At 41.3% G+C, this 19,658-nt stretch overlaps 1 protein-coding gene across 1 annotated transcript in view; it reads left to right on the top strand.

Moving 5' to 3' along the window:
* The window catches only part of LOC129734146 (microtubule-associated protein 1B-like), a 99,082-nt gene that overhangs the window by 62,421 nt on the left and 17,003 nt on the right, over nucleotides 1-19,658 (top strand). The window contains exons 3-4 of the mRNA XM_055700198.1: nucleotides 13,207-13,289; nucleotides 17,627-17,767. Of these exons, the coding sequence (XP_055556173.1) occupies nucleotides 13,207-13,289; nucleotides 17,627-17,767 (224 nt within the window). The remainder of the gene's footprint in view (nucleotides 1-13,206; nucleotides 13,290-17,626; nucleotides 17,768-19,658) is intronic.

Below are 19,658 nucleotides of genomic sequence, written 5' to 3'. Positions count from 1 at the left end.
GAATATGGATACAACACATTTTTAAATTATACAAAATAATAATACCACACATTTATTTCTTCAGTGTTTCCACTTTAATTGGAGCCCTCATTTCCCTATTTCCATATCAACACATCAGCTCCTTTAATAATATTCTGTCAGCACATCTCTAGATTTAAATTTGACACATTTGTAAGTGCATCTTCCTCTCTAATTAGCTTTAAAATCTTATCTTGGCCATCCATTGCTGAAGGCTAATTGGTGTCAATTGCCAAAAGTAATTAGAAAGATGAAATTTCTTTAAAAAGTTGGTGATCATCATTCTTCCTGGTTGTACCCTAAAGCATTTCAACTGGATGCAAGCCAGAGGAAGTAATTCTAATACTTAGCCTAGCGCGAATGAGTCTCTTACTTAAGTTTACATTTTGTAAATTTCTAGGTTTCAGACAGAAAAACAGGGGTTGCCAATGTTAAATTTTTTTCATGACATGATGAAATTTGTATGATGAAATTTGCTTTAATTACTCAGTTGATGGCTGAAAATGGTTGATTAGTGATTGGTAGCCTTTCTGTTCAAATCTTCAGTAAAACTGTGATTTGTGGGCTAGGTCACTCACTGGTGTAAGTCAGCATGATTCTGCTGATTGGTATGCACTAAGTCAACCTAGTTAAAATATTTCCATATATATTTAAGAATAGTATGGATAGCCTCTATAGACAAGACAATACTGACTGGCAAAAGAGACATTTCCTATGGTTTTCAGTGTACTCTTTTTCTCCTTTACAGATGTCTTTATTTTCTCAGATTGCTCTCTTGAAGAGTACTTAAAATCACCCCTTGCAGCAATTTTACTTTTAGAAAGTACTAGGTGAAGCTGATCATATGGTAACTCAAGAAGACCAGCCTATGTGAAGATTGCATTTGCCATGACCCTGAAAGGGGAACTGCCACAAAAATCAGTGAGAGATTAGCATAACACTCATTGACAGACTTGGCACTTTGCATCTCTAATACTGAATTTGCTTCAAGGGTCCCAAGATTTAATCACTGTTCCTATCAACCCCCTTTGACCATGTAATAATATATTCCATGACTGACACAGCATTCAGAACTTGAAATCCATTACCTACTGAACCACCCATAGTAATTTTACTATCACTCACCATTATGCAAGTCAACTTTGGTACCATAGATGTTGTTTCATGACAGTTCTGTAGTTCTTTATATTCATTAAATCAAGTTGTCTCCAGCCTCTAGCCACTTCTGCCTACTTAAAGGTTTTCTTTCCAGTACTGGTTTTTAAACTCTTGCCTCTAAAAATGTATGTGAAACTGATGCAAGGCACACATATTTGTATGCAAGCAGGCATGCATTCATTCAAATTCTTACATTAATTGTTAGATACTTATTACTTGACCTTTGCACACATACACAAATGCTAATTCTGAAAGCAGAAATAAAGGAAGGTTCAGCAGATGTACACATGAACTCAAATACCACTTTGAATCTCATGGGCATTTGAACCTTTACCACAAATTCAGAGGCAGAAATGTGCAAAAATAAGAAGAGAGTGTTGGGGAATTTTTATTGTACCCTTTGAGAAGAATTAAACATACGTTTGTACTTATATATATATATATATGTAAGAACACTACATTGGGCAGGATCCTACCACCATAAGCAGTTCTACAAGGAGTCTGAAAAGATGCATCACAAGCTGATGCCTTATATCCTTTTGCACCAGCACCAATCCAGTGAGCAGTTGCATGGGGCACCTCAGCCTGGCACTGGAACCATCCCCCCACCCAGCTCTGCTGCCCAAAGGCAGCCTCTGAGCTTGGCCCCTGAGCACTCCCATTTCAAGATGGCTACAAGACAATGCTTCAGCTCTTCCTTATCTCATCACCAAGGGAAACTTCACTCCTTTGCAGGGAGTCCTGCTGTCTCTGGTATCCCTGCTTCCATCCAGTTTAACAGCTTCTGCAGGTGGGCCTTCTTGCCCTCCTTGCCAGATCATTCCTTGGTCACAAACTACCACTGCTGAGCAGTTAGAATTTTAATTTCCTCTTCAAAGGGAAGGCGCTGTTTTCATCCAAAATATGAACAATAAGTGACACTACTGAAATTGGGCAATCATTTAAGCACCCACAGACTGAAGCTATTTCAGTTTTATTTTGGATGAAAGCAGTGTCACTAATCCCAACTGAAACACAGCAGACACAATTGCCATTCATTTGGAGAGATAAAATTAAAAATTTACCAATATTTTTCTACAAACCAAGGACAGTTAAGATTCTACACTGAGGTTTTGCAACTGAGTCCAAATACTCACATCATAGTGCCTAACCCTTAAGCAGCAAAGAACTTTTAGAACAAACTTTAAATAAACTCTAATCTTGACAAGTGAGCATTCCCAATCAAAATTGGGGCTGTTAACCAGGACCTCCACCAGGGGCTTTCAGCTGTCATCTGTGGGCTACTCCTGGGAAAGTCGAATAAGAAAAGCAAGGCCGTACATGCATACATGTGACATTTCCCCAGGGAAATGCCCCTCCAGTACAAAGCAGCAACAAGTGAAAGCAGGTCTGGCTCTGCAGAGTGGCCTGCAAGCCCATTTCCAGCTCACTACCTAATATCCCGCATCATTTCACCCTTACTTTCACAAAGGTCCTTGCTACACCTTCTCTTCTGATTTGCCTCACTGCTCAAAACATCCATGGAAAAAAATACGTGTGATGCTGGACTGGCTTTGACTGGGGTAGAGCTAAATTTCTTCACAGTAGCTGGTATAGGGCTACGTTTTGGATTTGTACTGGAAACAGTGTTGATAACACAGGGATGTTTTAGTTACTGCTCAGCTGTGCTTACACAGTGTCAAGGCCTTCTCTGCTCCTCACGTCGCCCCACCAGCAAGTAGGCTGGGGGTGCACAAGAAGTCAGGAGGGGACACAGCTGGAACAGCTGACCCCGACTGACCAAAGGGCTATTCCACACCATATGGCATCACGCTCAGCATATAAAGCTGGGGGAAGAAGAAGGAAGGAGGGATGTTTGGAGTGATGGCGTTGGTCTTCCCACACCACTGTTACATGTGATGGAGCCCTGCTTTCCTGGTGACGGCTGAACACTTGCCTGCCGATGGGCAGCAGTGAATGAATTCCTTGCTTTGCTTTGCTTGCACGCACAGCTTTTGCTTTCCTTATTAAACTATCTTTATCTCAACCCACATGGTTTCTCAATTTTACTCTTCTGATTCTCTTCCCATCCCACCTGGGGGGAGTGAGCGAGTGGCTTCACGGGGCTTAGTTGCTGGCTGGAGTTCAACCATGACAGATGCCTTTCACTGTCCCTGGCAGCATGGAGATGAAAGATGTCCTTTCTCAGCAAGAAACCCTGCTGCTACAATTTCAAGTCAGTGGGGCAAAACAGAGGCTGACAAGCTTAAAACTCTTTCCCATAGAAACTTTTCCAGTTCTTCTTTCAGAGTTGTTGTTGTGGTTTAACCCCGGCCGGCAACCAAGCACCAGGCAGCTGCTTGCTTACTCCCCCCCACCCAGAGGGATGGGAAGAAGGATTGGAAAGGAATGTAAACCTCGAGGGTTGAGATAAGAGCAATTTAATAGGGAAAGCAAAAGCAAGCAAAGCAAAGCAAAGCAAGGAATTCATTCATCACTGAAACCAGGACAGTTGTGCTAACTGAAATGCTGCTTTTCCAGCTTTGTTCGTGGGCTTGCATTCAACGTTTACATTGCATTATCAGTATCTGCTCTACATTGTTTCTACCACAGTGTTTCAGATAGTGTACATTTTCATTTTATAGCTCTCCTGCTTCCCTTTAACTTATGACCTTTATTGAAAATGAATGTATTTGTCTGTGTACTGTCAGGCAAAAGGGTTGAATCACAGGGGCTTGGCATCTGTGAAATGCTTTGCAATCCACTGCAGCTGTATCAGGAAAGCAGTGATGGAAAACCATAAACTGCCTGAGCTTAGAAGTTTATTCTGGAGGATCCCAACTTTCCTTTGGAAGTCCAAGCACACTTCAAACCCTCACCAAAATAAAAACAAAGGCCTATTGGAAACAGACATTTTGATGCTCCCCTAATGGATTTCATTATTGACTTTTCAGTCTTTTCAAAGCATTGCTGTCCTTTTCTTCATACCTTTACTGCTCATGCAACTCGCAGTCCTCCTTAGTGGAGCCTAGGTGCTTGCACAAAGCATTTCAGAAGCCAAAAGGGGACTGGGTGAATTCCAGAACTCAGCAGTGTTTGGCAGTGGGGACCTGACAGCAGTGCCGGGACATCACATGTTACAAAACAGAGGAAAAAAGCCATTTTGCCTTTATTTCAACAATTCACTAAAACCTAACCACTCATGTTCTTACAACATCTGCATTGTTTCCCAGCAGCTTAAAGGATGCTCTCAGTTTAAGAAATGCATATTCAGCATGCATCTTTATGTTCACAGTAGAGCAGGGTGAGCTCTGCACCAGTGCCCCTGACAAGGGCAGGAGGATGGGATAGGTATGAGACTGCTTGTGTATGTATGCTGTTGCTGCAGGTATGCCCCTAACAAAAATCTCTTCACACCCAGACTTGGAGCTAAGCAAGCCCTACCTGAGAGTGCCTTTTAGGAGACTGTGCAGTTTCCCAGGGTTTTAGGTGGAAACTGACACTGTATTAAGTAATTTGTGGAGGGCGACCACAGGTAAAACCAATCTTCTGCCTGCTGTCCTCCACCCCACTGGTAATGCTCTTCTGTGTGCAGTGGCAAGGCCAGTGTGCAGTTGCTTGCATTGGAGGCCACTGCTGGATATCTTCACTCCTCTGGGTGCAGCAGAAAGGAAACCCCATGGCAGCTTCCCCTAAATGGGCACAGACTTCAGAGTGGCAAAGGGCTGAAACATGAAAAAAGAGCAATGAGATCAGCAGAGCAGGCCTTTGCTTATTTACCTGGCTACTGAGCTGGTGCTTATGTTCTCCTGCTAGCTATTGACAACTCATACAAGTTCTAATGGCCTTGGCACCAGTCAGAAAAACAATAGCATCTTTACTGAACCTGAAGGCTTGGAGTTGGAGGGCTTTGAGATTCAGATGTGTCTGGAACATGTTTCTGAAAACATAAAAAATAATTATAAAAAAGTAATCAACAACCACAGTGAAGAAATTGACGGTGGCGTTTATGTGTGGTCCATACAACTGAGAGTTAAGGTTACATCCCAGTAAAACCTGCAATTCATGCTTACCAGAGTTTATTGGAGGCTCAGAGCAACACCATTTCATCAAGATTAAGCTGGGGTAGGGGCATGTCACTTTATTCCACGCCCTTGATAAGAGATATACAGAATTTGGATGCCCATCATTAGGGCTATGAAAGGAAGAGGAAAAAATTGAAAATTAAACCACTGCTCAACCATTTGTTGATCACACACCATTGTGCAAGCAACTATATCTGGTATGAGATACCATGGAGAGGGCTACCATACATAATCACGACTCCTATACTGGAGTATTCCCTCATTGTAGTGCATTTATTTTTATGGCTTCAATATGGTATGATGTTGAAACAAAATAATTGAACTCAAAAATGTACAGAGCACTCAGGACTCTCCTAGCTGTTTATGTGAGTTCTCATTTGCCTCACCAGGTTATCTCCGACAATGTCTGATCTAAAACAAACACCACCAAAAAAAAGGCCCCAGTAAAGCCCCATAATAGACTATTATGATCTAATCTGCCTTAAAGGGTCATGTATTCTTACCTCTCAGAACCTGAGATGCAGCCACAAGGAAGAAAGGCAGTCTGGTGGAGACCGAGACAAGTCACCTAGATTGGCCTATTGGCAGAGGACTGAGATCTCAGAAGTCGACAGGATTTCTAAAATGTGTAAACTGCATGTTTATGTGGAAAATTCATCCTCAGAGCTCACCTGTGCTATTTAGGGCCAATGCTAGTCTTCCATTAGAAAACCACACAGGTTGTTTGAATTTCCCCTTCAGTCTTCAGAAAGGAGGTATTGTCCCTTCACCCTTTCTGCCAGAATCATCACATCACACCACACCATCTACTTCCTCTGCAGATAGGTTATTCTGAATTTAATTTGTGTGGGAATGGCATTGATGGGGAGGGAGTGAGTGCTTGTGTCCATCCAGGGTGGCGGGAACGGCTGATGGGAACCCTGCTGTTGGGTAGCTTGTTGCCTACAGCATACACCTCCATGGGCTGGTGTTGCACAAGCATACCTAGTAAGGAGATGGGTATCAGTAGTGATCCTTGGTTAAACAATACATAAAGCAGGGCTTGCTTTCTTTCCTTTGCTATTCATTTATATTTTGTGGACTTGTGATGGTTCGTTAACTATGATCTCGAAGCGCAAAAATCAAGGCAACCACGCCAAGGGGTTATGCTTCAATTAAACAGCACAATTTTATTGTTTGCCCGTAAAGCGGCGTGCAATAGGTAGAAAGACAGAAAGTGAATAAAAGGTAAAGTAAAAAGAAAAGGAAAGAGGATTATAGCTACCACCACGGGTCCAAGGCATCCCTATGGTCCCAGGTCCAGGCAGCGTCCCGCCGGTCCTTCTGATCGTCGTGATCCTTGGTGGGGAAGATCTCCAAAGTTCAGTTGCTAAGAAGGCATCTTTTTATGCCAAGCAACACACCTTGCTCCTCCTCTGGTCCATGGACTGCCGCCAGTCTCCGCCCTCTCGAGCCAGGTTATCTTGCCCCAGAGGCGGGTAGCTTCAGACCAGGAGGTGTGTTTTTGTATTGTTTTCTGGTTCGTTGTTATGACCACGGTTGTGATCCATCTTCTGGACAGCTGTTATGCGGCCTTATTCAATCCCAGGTGGCAGGGAACGGCATAGTACTCGTCGTACCGTGCAGTTCTCTTTCCCAGGGTCTTGGTGTCCACGAGGACCACATTCCATCTCCAGGTCTCTGTTGGCAATGTTGAGACAATATTGTTCTCTTTAGACCAACTCTTACAGTAAGTTAGAAACTTGTTCAGTCAATTCTCTAGAAAATGTTACTGACACCATCCTGATCTCAATAATTCTACCATTAAATGTCATCAATATTTAATTGAGTAAGTGAGCAATGGGATTCTATAGTCGTGGGAACTAGGATGATGCACATGGAAATCACCCTTTAAGCTGTCACGTGGTGTTTACTTCTCTCTATTGGACTGATTCTGAATTAAGCAGCTGCCAAGCCTCCTTAATTAAATCTGTTTTTAATTTGAAGCTTTACTTAATAAAATCGAGGATGAGCAGATACTTAGATTCCTTCCAAACAGGATAAACATTTATTTCCAGAAGTCTTTAGATAGGATTTTGACCTACTTTCCAGAAACTAGAAGGGGGTAAAAATCTAGCTACCCAACCACTTCTGTGCAACCTGGAAATTTATTCCTTTCTTCCTCTGACATGTCACAAAAAAAAATCTGTCCAATGTGTAGAGATATGCTGTAAAAAACTGGTAGAGTTAATTTAAAGCAACCCCAGATCTTCTATGCAAGTCTCAGATTCTCCCACTTCATCTGTAGTTTATTAAGTCGCAGTCTCTCACCAGTTTGTGAAATGCTGTTGCTGCTTTCTGCCCCCACACTGTGATACTTCATTGCTGTTTGATAAAAATCTTCCTGTGGAAGACTTTCCTTCATTCCAGCTGAGATCTGAGTATCAACCTGAGCAGTAAGTCTGTGTTGCTCTTACAAAATTGTCAACAGTTTTAATAAATGAGGGTTGGTGGTTTTCGTTTCAAGCAGTTGACATAGGACCATGTTACTGATGCCAGCAAGTAGAGACCTTTCTGAAGTTTTACAAGGGATGGGAGTACTCGTTGTGACTCACACCCTACCAGTGCTGGGTCCCCACCCTGTAAAATAAGCAGTAACACTTGTTGATGCCAAGGAGTCAAAGAGGGAGGCAGTCATACAAGCAGCTCTAAACAGGCACATGTATGTGGTGCAGACCGCTACACTTTCCTCTGGAAATCAATCTCAAGTTGCATTGAACCATGCAACCACTGAAGCTGGGTGTCTGGCCCACAGGAGCATAGGATGTAAGAAACCACCATCAGTGCTGGTCAGCAAGGATTGCAACTCCACAGGTCAAATTCCTCCCAGCTACAGAGATACACGACTTGGAGCAGCTTCAGTAAAGTCCAAAGTCGATGCTTTGAGTCAGGTGGACACTATGTATCTTTGTCTAATTTTGCATGCGAGTAATTGCATTTCTTTTCTATGTTTTATCTGTTAATATCTAATCATATAGGAGGCTTAGTCTGGCCTGAAGCAAAATGTGTGTTCTTTGTCACCAACTATTTTTGTTTGCTTTTAAACAAGAATAATTGCAGGCTGTGGCATATTTTGTGATCTCTTGTTGGAGTCTCAAACAGTTGGATCATTTTGTAGTGAAATTAGGCTTCATCTCCAAAGTATATTTATTGTTCCTCGCTCTGCAGCTCAAATGCCTAATTTTGTCCTCTCTCCCTTTTTTGGTCACTACATAAACGACATGTTTGTATTGATCTAAAAAGCTATCATGAATTTTCCAGGTTCAGATTCAAGTTGCAGTAACCAGAAAAGGTAGATTACTCTAAAATGCAATATTGTCAAGAATGAATAAATCTTGCTTTCTGAACTGAAGAGGGTTGTCACTGCTACCCCCTTTCCACCTCCCTCTTCAGAGGAAAACAGGACATCTCACCGCACAGGAGGAATGGTCACAAAACAAGTCCTCAGAGCACCTGCCAGTGTTGCTTCTTCCCATGGCAGCAGCATCCACACTCCGGCTACTAGACTCGGCATAGTTGCAAGAGCAACTAGGCTTGGCAAGTTAATTCAAGTAGCACTGTGAGAGCATTTCAGGCTTACCAGTCATCTTGCTGCCTTATTAGTACTGAGGTGTACCAGGCCTACATCAATCATTTGTTGGATTACCTTTAGCATTTTCCTTTTTATTAGGGTCGAGTGTTAAAATTTAATGATGCATGCCAGTGTTTTCTAATTTAATTCCCACAAAAAGATTTTTTTTTCCTTGCAAATATCCTTCAGACATCAAGAACAACAGAGTGCAATTTCGATTTTTGTCCTCTTCCTGCGTATTTGTCATTATAAAAATCACTACCGTGGACATCTGGTCACAACAAAATCTTGTTTCAAGACAGCTCGTCATAGAAATTTCATCCCATGCAGCATTTATTCCAGGGCTTGGATCTATTTGCAACAAGTGGAGATGAAGTTTCACTACAGTTACTACAGCTACTACAGTTCTGCTTTTCACCATACAGAGGATTCACATAAAGATGTTTCTTACGTGGTCATTGTAGCCAAAGTATCCTGGATAACTGGAAAATGATAAAGAAATTGATGGCCTTACAGAGAGATTGGACAGGGTGAAATCACTGATTCAGGTGTCTGAACTCTACTGTTTCCTTTGACTTACAGTTAGAATATTCTGATGGGTTTTTTTAAGGAATGAATAAGCTTATTTCAGGTCTTTTTGCTTTAACCTGCTATTTTAAGCCTCAGTTTTCTTTCTAGTCCCTATGTTAAGTTTAAAATACTATTTGTCTGTTTTTAAGTTTTCTATTAAATTGAGAATTGCTCATTAAAAACATGACAGATGCACCTTTCAAATCTATTCATTTCGGGGGGGGGGAATCAGTAGCAGCTTTAGCACTAGGAAAAAAAGAATCACAAAATCATGGAGGCTGGCTGGCACCTCTGGACATCCTCTAGTCCCACCCCCCTGCTCAAGCAGGGTCAGGTACAGAAGGTTGCCCTAGAGCATGTCCAGCTGGTTTTTGAATATGTCTAACAACAGAGAACAATATTGTTTCATTATTAATAAAGATAGCCAGAGTTATACTACTTCCTTGCTAATTCAGTGTGTAAACAATTTTTTAAAGCATTATAGGCTGAGACAAATGTCTCATTAAAAATTTGGGAACTCCCTCATTTGATACCAGGATATTTCCAGCTACTGCATCTTTCCATCTAATCCAAGAGAAATACTTCTGCTTTCTTCTGTGAGAGAAGACAATTTTCCAATGCCAAAAATTAACTATTCTTGTGGACTGAGTATGATAACAACCTGCATGATGCAAATGCATTGGAAGTAGTTTCTTATAATAATGGGTACTTCTTTAATACTGGATGTATCAGAGTTTCTTATAATACTCAGGAAAAAGAGCTTTGGGACATATCTTTGGGTACCTGTACCTGCAGGCTGGTCCTATATGCCACTTCCTACACTCCCATTGATGGGCCAGCCACAACATTTGGTTCTATATTTCATAGAATCATAGAATCATAAAATGGTTTGGGTTGGAAGGGACCTTCAAAGGTCATCTAGTCCAAGCCCTCTGCCTTGGGCAGGGACATTTTCAACTAGATCAGGTTGCTCAGAGCCCCATCCAACCTGACCTTGAATGTTTCCAGGGATGGGGCAGCATGGAAACAAGTGAGATCTCATTGGAAACAAGCACTTGTACTTGCAAAATAAAGCATGAAAGATGTGAAAACACAGTGGGTGAGGCATTATCTGGTATGGAAAGAAGCAGACCCTAGACCTAGGGAAATGTGAGGGTTTAGTCACCAGTGCTCCTCCTCTAAACATTAGAAATGTGTAGATGTCATTATCATAGCCAGGATCAAATAGCAAGAGAAAAATTAGTCCAGTCTACTACTTGCCTGAGCACCAGTAGATGACAGAGCACTGTGCTGTGCAGGGTGAGATCAGGGAGGAAACAAGTCAGAAAACCCAGCTCCCTACAGGCACAAAAAAATGCTGAAGCGGCAGCTTGATCCCATGTAGTGGAGAGCACAGGGTTACAGAATAGAAATGAGTCACAAAAGTAAGGCCCATCACTGATTTTGTCTCCTGGGAAGACTTGGTTCGTTAATATCTAATAACTGTTAATATCTAATCATATAGGAGGCTTCGTCTGGCCTTAAGCAAAGTGTGTGTTCTTTGTCACCAACTATTAAGTGAGAAATTTGTGGCAGCTGAAGGGCAATAATTTCTTTTGTTTCCTTCTCAATGCTAAAGACTAGATTCAATAAACTCTGCCTAATGTCTTCATCTGAGGTAAACCTGAAGAATAACTGAAATATCAGATCACAGGGCATCTTCTGAAAGGAAACAGAGCCATCTGGATGTTTTATTGAATATAGTCTTATATATGCATTCCTGTTAGGCAAGGAAGCAGAGCTATTAAATTGAATTACAAAGGGTAATGCCAGAACTAAATGCTGCAGAAGGAGACTTGCCCTCCTCTCCTTTCATAATATAGTCCAGGGGTCCTCAAACTACGGCCCACGGGCCGGATACGGCCCCCCAGGGTCCTCAATCCGGCCCCCGGTATTTACAGAACACCACCCCCCCACCCACCCCCTGCCGGAGGTTGGAGGGGGGGAAAACCAAGCAGCCGCAGATGACTGCCTGCCACTTCATCCGCGTGCCGGCCCCTTGTTTAAAAAGTTTGAGGACCCCTGATATAGTCTGTCTCCTTTCAAGTAAGTACAGCAAAAAGAATATGTGTTAAGAAAACTAGGTTTCTTCAAATGAATTAGATTATTATCCACAACTCTCTAGACATTTTCATGTACAGCAGAGTAAACTACAACTCCATTTCTCATTTTGCCTGAGAACATTTTTTTTTTCCTTCTCCTTCATTTTCTATCATTTGATTAAAACCTCTTATACTTCCTGGGGCCCACTGCCTGAGGGACAGCCTGCTGGAGAAAGGGCTTGGGGCAGCAGTGAGCCTGGCCTGAGGCCAGGACAGTGTGGGAAAGGCTGGCTACCCACCCTCCCAGACTGCCTCCATGCCACTCGTGTTTTCAGGAATGCAGAGCTCTTTTCACCATTGCAGTTCTCGTCCTTGTCTCTTTACAGGGGAATTTTTCTAAGTTGGCAAATAGGTGACTTGTTCTGTGTTGTTCATACTTCCTTTTAAGCTTAATGAATTATTTTAATTGGTTAATGTTACAGTTTTCTCAGAAGGGACAGTTCTGTTTTTTGGACTAATTACCAGTCAGGATTTCTGAATGACAATACAGCTGCTAATTAATCTCACTGTAGTTCTTACAGAAAGAGATGCTGATAAGAACTTGCTAATTGCCATAGGAAATAACCTGGAGTCCTGTTGTGTTTTTCTGGTAACCACTCCCAGTCAGATCACTATTAAATACAGAGAACAGACTAACTACTAAATATGAAAGCCAGTGGACTGTGAGGCTGCTCCAAAATTGCCCAGACATTATTCATTCAGGAACTAGCTGTATTTTGTACATCTGTTCACTCCTGTTGCCAAACATTGATTGCTATAGTTTTTGTAAGCAGGAAAAAGATGAACCAGGGCAGCATGGCAAGTGTTCAACCATCCCAATAGGGAATTTCTCACAGTCACAGTGTTAATCAATATTAGCAGAAAGCTGAATGGAGAGTTTTGGCAGGGCAGGTCCCAGCTTTTACCTGGTCCATTTGGTGCAGCTGTGGACCTGTGGTCTGTGTGGGGTGCTGCCTTGCTTGAGAGCGCTCCCACAGTGTGTGACAGGGAGCATGTGTGTGCTGTGCAGGATGGTGCTGCTGGTGGTGGGGAGCAGGGACATCCTTGGGCTCCTTTGCTTGTCTCACAGATTGTACTTGTTAGCCATGATGGGCAGTGCTGGCATATGGCCCAAATATTCACTTTGCTGCTTGCAGGGGAAATTTGCAGCTCATGCTGACTTTCCTCCTGCTGTGGCTAAGCTACCAATAGCTCCTGGAAAAACTCATTTAAAACCACCTAGGCATGTTAAAGGACTGTGTAACATCAGCTATATCTGTGGTGTAGATATGTCCATGAAAATCCAGGGCCAGATGCTCAGCTGGTGACAGTTACTCCAGTCCTTGATCCACACCAGCTCAGAAAGACCAAGGTGAGTAACAGGGACTCCTCCTGCCAGGTGGAAGGGACAGGTCCCAGTTCTGTTGCTAGTTTGTTTTTATTACCTTGAACATTCTGGAGTGGTGTTTCTGGCCCATAGGACCACATGGCATGGGTATTTCTGAAGACATGAGCCAGCACAGTAGTTGCTGTGGCTGGTGTGTGCTGTCCTGTGTAACCAAAGGGCTGTCATACAGTGGAACATATAACTCGTTTAGGGAAAGCACTGTTTTAAACCATGCTGGTTGAATTTAATGTCTTTTTTTTTTTCTCTCTGTGCTTGCAGGTCAGAAGATTCTTCACCACAGAAGTGATGTCTTAGAAACTGTAGTCCTAATCAATCCCTCAGATGAAGCAGTTAGTACTGAGGTATGTCAGTCGGGAATACTTCACTGGATAGGTCATAAAAGCTCCATTAAGTGGACAGGTTGAGAGCAGCTCCTAATAGTGGACAAAAGGACATGTTAGGAGCAAATATCATCAAAAACATTAGCCATCCCTTGATTTTCTTCCTGGTTTCCCAGACTCCTGATAAAGCATCAAAGGCATAGGATGGAATCACACCACTTATCCCAGCATTCATTCCCTCATAACACACCAAATTCCCTTCTTAATGAAATGAAGGCAGCTGTGGTGAAACTGCATCTGCTTTTCTTCTGCTCTTCCATTGTTTGGTAGCTCTCGATGCCTATTTTACATATTTAAAAGTGCCTGAAAAGAAATGAGGTGCCCTGAGATAAATTTAGGTCTTCAAGAAGAATTACCATCAACGTGGTGGTGACTCTAGGTTGATCTATGTGATCTGTCCTTCAAAAAGCACGTGACGTGATCAATGGACTCTGGAGAGTGTCCCAGAAGAGCACTGCCAATTCCTCATGAACTCCCTAGAGTAAAGAACTGAGCATGTAGTTCAAAGACAAAATTGACAGATTTAGCTAGTGAGACTGAAGGTTGTAAAAAATAGGGATAATTACATTGCTAGCCAGTGCTGGGAAGCACTCACGTAGTACAAGTTCTTTTAGTAAATTAAGTGGCTCTGCTTGCAGTACTTTGTGGAAAATCTATTTTGTTACCAACCTTAAGTGATATTAAACACAAACAGGAGGAAACACCAAAACAAATGAAATTTCTGAGGTTTAAAAAGTTTTTAAAAGTAAGTAACCTTAGTTAATGGCAGCTCATGCACTAAAAAAATGTGTGAAAAGCTCTTACATTGTGTTAGAGGTACTTGGTAAGGAGGAGCAAGGGTGTCAGCTGGGTAGCAACTCTTAGGGTTGTCTTTACACTCAAGCTTTCAGAGTAAAAAGCTATAAAGAATGGGGGAGGGGAAGATCTGAAGGAACTGCCAAAAGTAGGGAAATGCTGCTTCTGTCAATTTCCTCTCACTAGACTGTGAGAGGCAATCTTTTTTTCACTTTCATCTTGCCAGGCTGGTCACAACCAAAAGTTACAAACTGAGATTTACCTTGGCTGGCTAAGCAAGACTCTCACTGGACAGAAACCAGAACAAGATTATAAGAAAGAGGCAGAAGAATTAAATCAGAGGTTGGAATAGACATGCTTTGTCCATTATGGCAAATAGAAAACTTAGTTCTACATATCAAGAGATTTCCAGGTTGCATCTGGGGAGACAGTGATACACCATGGAGCTCTGACTTTCACTAAAAGAGGAAATTTCATCTATCAGTTCAGGAAGAACAACGGCAAAAGATATTAAAACAAATTCTTGCTAATCTGGCTGGTAACAGCCATACTGGTGGTAGTCTGAGCATAGTTCTGCTCAAAACTCCTATCGTGTTCTGTCAGATCCCAAATACCTCCCAAAAGAGAGAAGCCCAAAGGGAGAGGGACTGGACTTGCCCAAAGAAAACAAGTTTCTGAAAACCCCATGAGCAGTTACTTCCTTCTTAAGAAGGTCCCACTACATTGCTTGAACACTCCTGCATCTGTACCTTAAATCTTTGGAACTGCTGAGCTGCTTACACTCCTGTCTTAGTTCACACTCTGTCTTTAACTCCATTTTGACTGAGGCTGTCTTGCTGTTCACTTTCTTCAAACAATTTGGGACTTCAGCCAAGGGTAAAACTGAACAGAATCATCACCTTGCAATATTTCTGTAGTGGTCTTGAAATCAGCAGACAAAATTTTGGCAGCCACTCAGAAAGCCTTGATTATACTCAGACACAGAATTTATGTGTTCCTTGAAGTTTTCATGTGTATCATGCATTATGCTCTGTAATCTGCAAGCATTTATTTACTTTTTTTCCTGTCATAGTTTTCTAGCTCTGCAGAACCTATTTCACCATCAATTAATAAAACAGATTGAAGGGGAATTATGTGACAGTTTCATATCAGTGATTCACAAGTCAGGAAATTTTATTGTTAGAAAACTTGGTGAGTTTATACATAAGTTGACAGACTGCCCAGAACTGCTGCCAACAATGAGAGAAAACATAGAAGAGTAAGCTAGTTCTTTTATGATTTTAATACAACTAAACCAGATAAGATTTCATCCAAACATCATACAGCCAGTTTCACGTTTCTATATTTTTGTCTGAAATAAAAATGAATACACTTGATCCAGCTGAATATTGCTGAATTTATCATTTAGTGCAATTAGTGACAGACCAGCATTAGTCCTGCATTTACTGAAAGGAACTTTCTGCTGCTCAAAGTCAAGGCCACTTATTTAATAAAATAACAATGAAGATGTGGTAGAGTTGGGATCTTCTTTCAGATAAATACTCTTCAGTGGTTCTTTTCTAATCGTACTGAAAACATGAGTTGTTCAGCAGAGATTTAGGTCAAGTCTTCCTGGCTCAACCTCCCTGGCATGAGCGGGAATTGTTTAGAACAACTGATTGCTTAACAATTAATATAAAAATTTGAAAGAATGGCTTGCTAGGACAGCTGAGGTGATTATGTCATTTCCATGGAGATGGAGTTTGGATGAAATATCTACATGTGGAGTAGTTCCATATGGAGTCTGCTCATTTAGTTTAATACATGGATAGCCTTATTCTGGGATCACTATTCTGGTTTAACTTAATTCCCCTGAACAGAGGAATTAGTGCACTTGAAATTCATTCTTAACCTTAATTTGAATTGATTTTTCAGTGTTGGACAAGATTTTTGAAATATTTTTGTATTGAATCTGGCTGGGTTGATTAACTTTCCCCATAGCAGCCCTCATAGTGCTGTGCTTTCTTTTTGTAGCTAGAAAAGTGGTGATAACACACCAGTGTTTTGGCTACTGCTGAGCAGCGCTTGCACAGCATCAAGGCTGTCTCTCCAACCTTCCCTCCACCTCACCAATAGGCTGGGAGTGGACAAGAGGTTAGGAGGGGACATAGCCAGGACCCAAAGTGACCAAAGGGGTATTCCATACCATATGATATCATGCTCAACAATAAAAGCTAAGATAAAGGAGAAGGAGGGAGGGCATTTGTTATTACAGTGTTTATCTTCTGGAGCAACTGCTATGCGTACTGAGACCCTGCTTCCCAAGAAGTGGCTGGACATCACCTGCTGATGGGAAGTAGAGAATTAATCTTTTTTTGTTTTCCTTTGCTTCTACACATGGCCTTTGCTTTTGCTTTATTAAACTGCCTTTATCTCAACCCATGAGTTTTTTAATCTTATTTTCTTCCCCCTGTCCTGCTGAGGAGGGGAGTGATAGAGTGCCTTGGTGAGCACCTGGCGGCCAGCCAAGGTCAACCCACCACATTTGCAAAAAGTTTACTGAACAGTACAGAATCTTAAAAATATTTTGTTTAGTTTTTTTTCTTCAGTTTAAGTTGAATTCAACCAACAGGAGTATACTGAATATATGGATTTTTCTTAGCATGTCTCCCCTGAAGAGGAAACAGGAATTATTACTAGCTGTAGTAAGGGTCAAGTAAAGTAATGTGGATCTAGTTTAAAATAGGTAACAGTTATTTCAAAATGCAGAAGTTTATTTCTCAGTAACAAGCTCCTTTGAGCCATCAGATATCTACATAATTTATTACTGTGTATTGAAAAAGGTCTTGGGCTGGCATGCTTAAAAATGTTATTGTGTCCATAGTGACATCATGAGATGTAAATGGTGCACATGCCTGTATCTGAGTGCTTGATTATGATTATGGTGAAACAGAAACATCCTTTAACTTTGTAGATGATTCAACAGAATGACAGTCTGCCATTTTTACATTTGATTTGTGGCTGTTACCTTTTAGTGACATTTTTGCAACTGAATGGCAAGTAATGCTGTACACTGGGAAAAGAAGATCATCCGTCTAAAAAGTCTGACTCATGTAGTTGTCCCTCATTAGCATGTGAGACACAGTTGGCCAAGGCTGTACTGATACAGTGCTATTAAAATTCAACAAGAATTATACAAGGAATGTATTTGTTCATTGAAAATATTATTTTTTCATTCAAATTTTTTTCTCTTCTACTCCTTGCTCTTTTTTCCCCCATATCATTAGTTAGGTTTATTCATCAGACTTTCTTTTTAATTGCTTCTTGTGCCTCCTTTTTTCCCTTTTGCTCCTTTCTTGTTCTCTTTTGTAAACAGCACTATAACTTGAAAATGTTTTGACAGTTCTGGGAGACTCTGGTGTAAAATATGTTTTAAATTAGACAAAGTAAACTGTATGTTCTCAGAGGAATGTGCAAACATGTGGTAACTCGCATTATTGATGTGTTTCTCTCTTTCACTCTAGGTGCGCTTAATGATAACAGATGCCGCAAGACACAAGCTCCTTATACTAACTGGACAGTGCTTTGAAAACACAGGAGAACTCATTCTTCAGTCAGGAACCTTTTCATTCCAGAACTTCATTGAGATCTTCACGGATCAAGAGGTGTGTTCAGAAATGTGTCTTCCATACATTGTCATGTGATGGCACAGGTTTTTAGAAAACTAAAAATGGTCCTCTGTGTTGTTAGAGTTAGCCAACAACTAATTCTGATGCTCTTTACTCTTCATTATAGACTTTCTTTCAAGACATTTATTTAATTTACATTTGATGTAAATTGCTTAACAAAAAAATTACATTTTTATTTGGAGAATTGAATTGTAACTTCAAGAAATAGAAAACCAAGGAACACTTTGACAATGGAAGGAGATACTGTTGTGTTTAAAATATATAGCTTGTTTATTGAAGGTGCACATACAAAGCAGTCAAATTGACTTTGAAATCAGGTTCTTGCCTGGTGGCAGCTAATAGGTGACATTAAATAAGACAGAGGCTATCTGTTGGAATGGCTGTAGTTTTTTGCATCTACCTGCTTGGCTACTTTACTTTAGTGTTTAAAATTTTGCTAGCGAAATCTGTAAAGTTTGTGATTTTTACATACCAAAAATATAAGAATGAAGTATACCAATATTTAATGTTGTTTCTTTCATGACTTGTTATTTTTATGTCTAGCTTAATGTACTGTGTCTGAAAACTCCCATAGGGCCAGGACCCATTGTAAATAAGCTGTTAATTTGGCAACTTTTTAAAATATATATTTAAATAAATCATGTGGCTGCACCCCTAGACATTTAGTTTCCAAAATTAATTAGGAGCATTTCAGGGGAGTAAGATTTGAAAGTTCAGCACTGAAAAAGTGAAGTTTGCATGAGCTCCAGTATCCATTTGGGGACAAAATTTTTAGCAGGGCCTGTAGTGGTAGTACAAGCAGTAATGGTTTTCAAACTAAAGGAGGGTAGATTCAGACTAGATATAGGGAAGACATTTTTTACAATGAGGGTGGTGAAACACTGGAACAAGTTACCCAGAGAGGTGGTAGATGCCCCATCCCTGGAAACATTCAAGATCGGGTTGGATGGGGCTCTGAGCAACCTGATCTAGTTGGAAATGCTCATTGCAGGAAGGTTGGACTAGATGACCTTTAAAGGTCCCTTCCATCCCAAACCATTCTGATTCTATGAACCTTTTCTCAAAGCTTCTTTGTTCAACATATTGGGTTGGGGAAAGAACTGGATTCCTGCTCTCTGAAACACATGTGATGCCTAAAAATTACTTTGGGAGATGGTACAGCTCGAGACAGAACCACGCTTCATCCTGTTCCTCCCTTTGCTGTTCACATGGGAAACTTAAACTACAGATTAGTTGGACATGGCATGGGGCCAGCCGAGGGCTGTGGTTTTGTGCATGAACTCAGAATTATGAGCTTTTTATCATGCATGCAGCTGCAAAAGAACCTGAAAAACAGAAACCATGAATGTGCTTGGCAAGCAGTATTACTGGCATCCGTAAAGCCACAAATCCAAAGCTGATTGGCTCTAGTAACCATTGCGTTAGTGTATAAGGTGTTCACTTGAGCAATAAAATGATTCTGATTGAGCACAGATTGGGGTCCATGAAATCATTCACCACAAGTTACTGTGAGTTCGCAGTTACTTTTCTGTGAAATTACAAACCTGATCTCCTTGCATCACTGGCTAATTAGTGACACAATTACTTTATGACTACATGCAAAACTAGGGCCAAATCCTACTGTTACAGTTAGGAAGCCAAACCATGGCTAGAAAGCAGAGCAGTGGTGGTTGGCTATGAGTTACAGCTGCTGAGGGATTGCCACAGTGGTGGGCGTGCAGGGTGTACTCCCATGCTCTTTGAGTAAAGCTCACTTGACTTCTCTCTGCTCTGGCAGCATGCTCACGAGCCAGCCAGTATTGCTGTTTTAAAGTGCTGGCTTCCAGCTTATTGTCTCTGAAATCTTGGGCTCCCAGTGCTTCTAAAA

The sequence above is a fragment of the Falco cherrug genome (genome assembly GCF_023634085.1).
Source record: "Falco cherrug isolate bFalChe1 chromosome W unlocalized genomic scaffold, bFalChe1.pri SUPER_W_unloc_1, whole genome shotgun sequence".
NCBI classification, from domain to species: domain Eukaryota; kingdom Metazoa; phylum Chordata; class Aves; order Falconiformes; family Falconidae; genus Falco; species Falco cherrug.
This window is presented reverse-complemented; position numbering and strand designations above follow the sequence as displayed.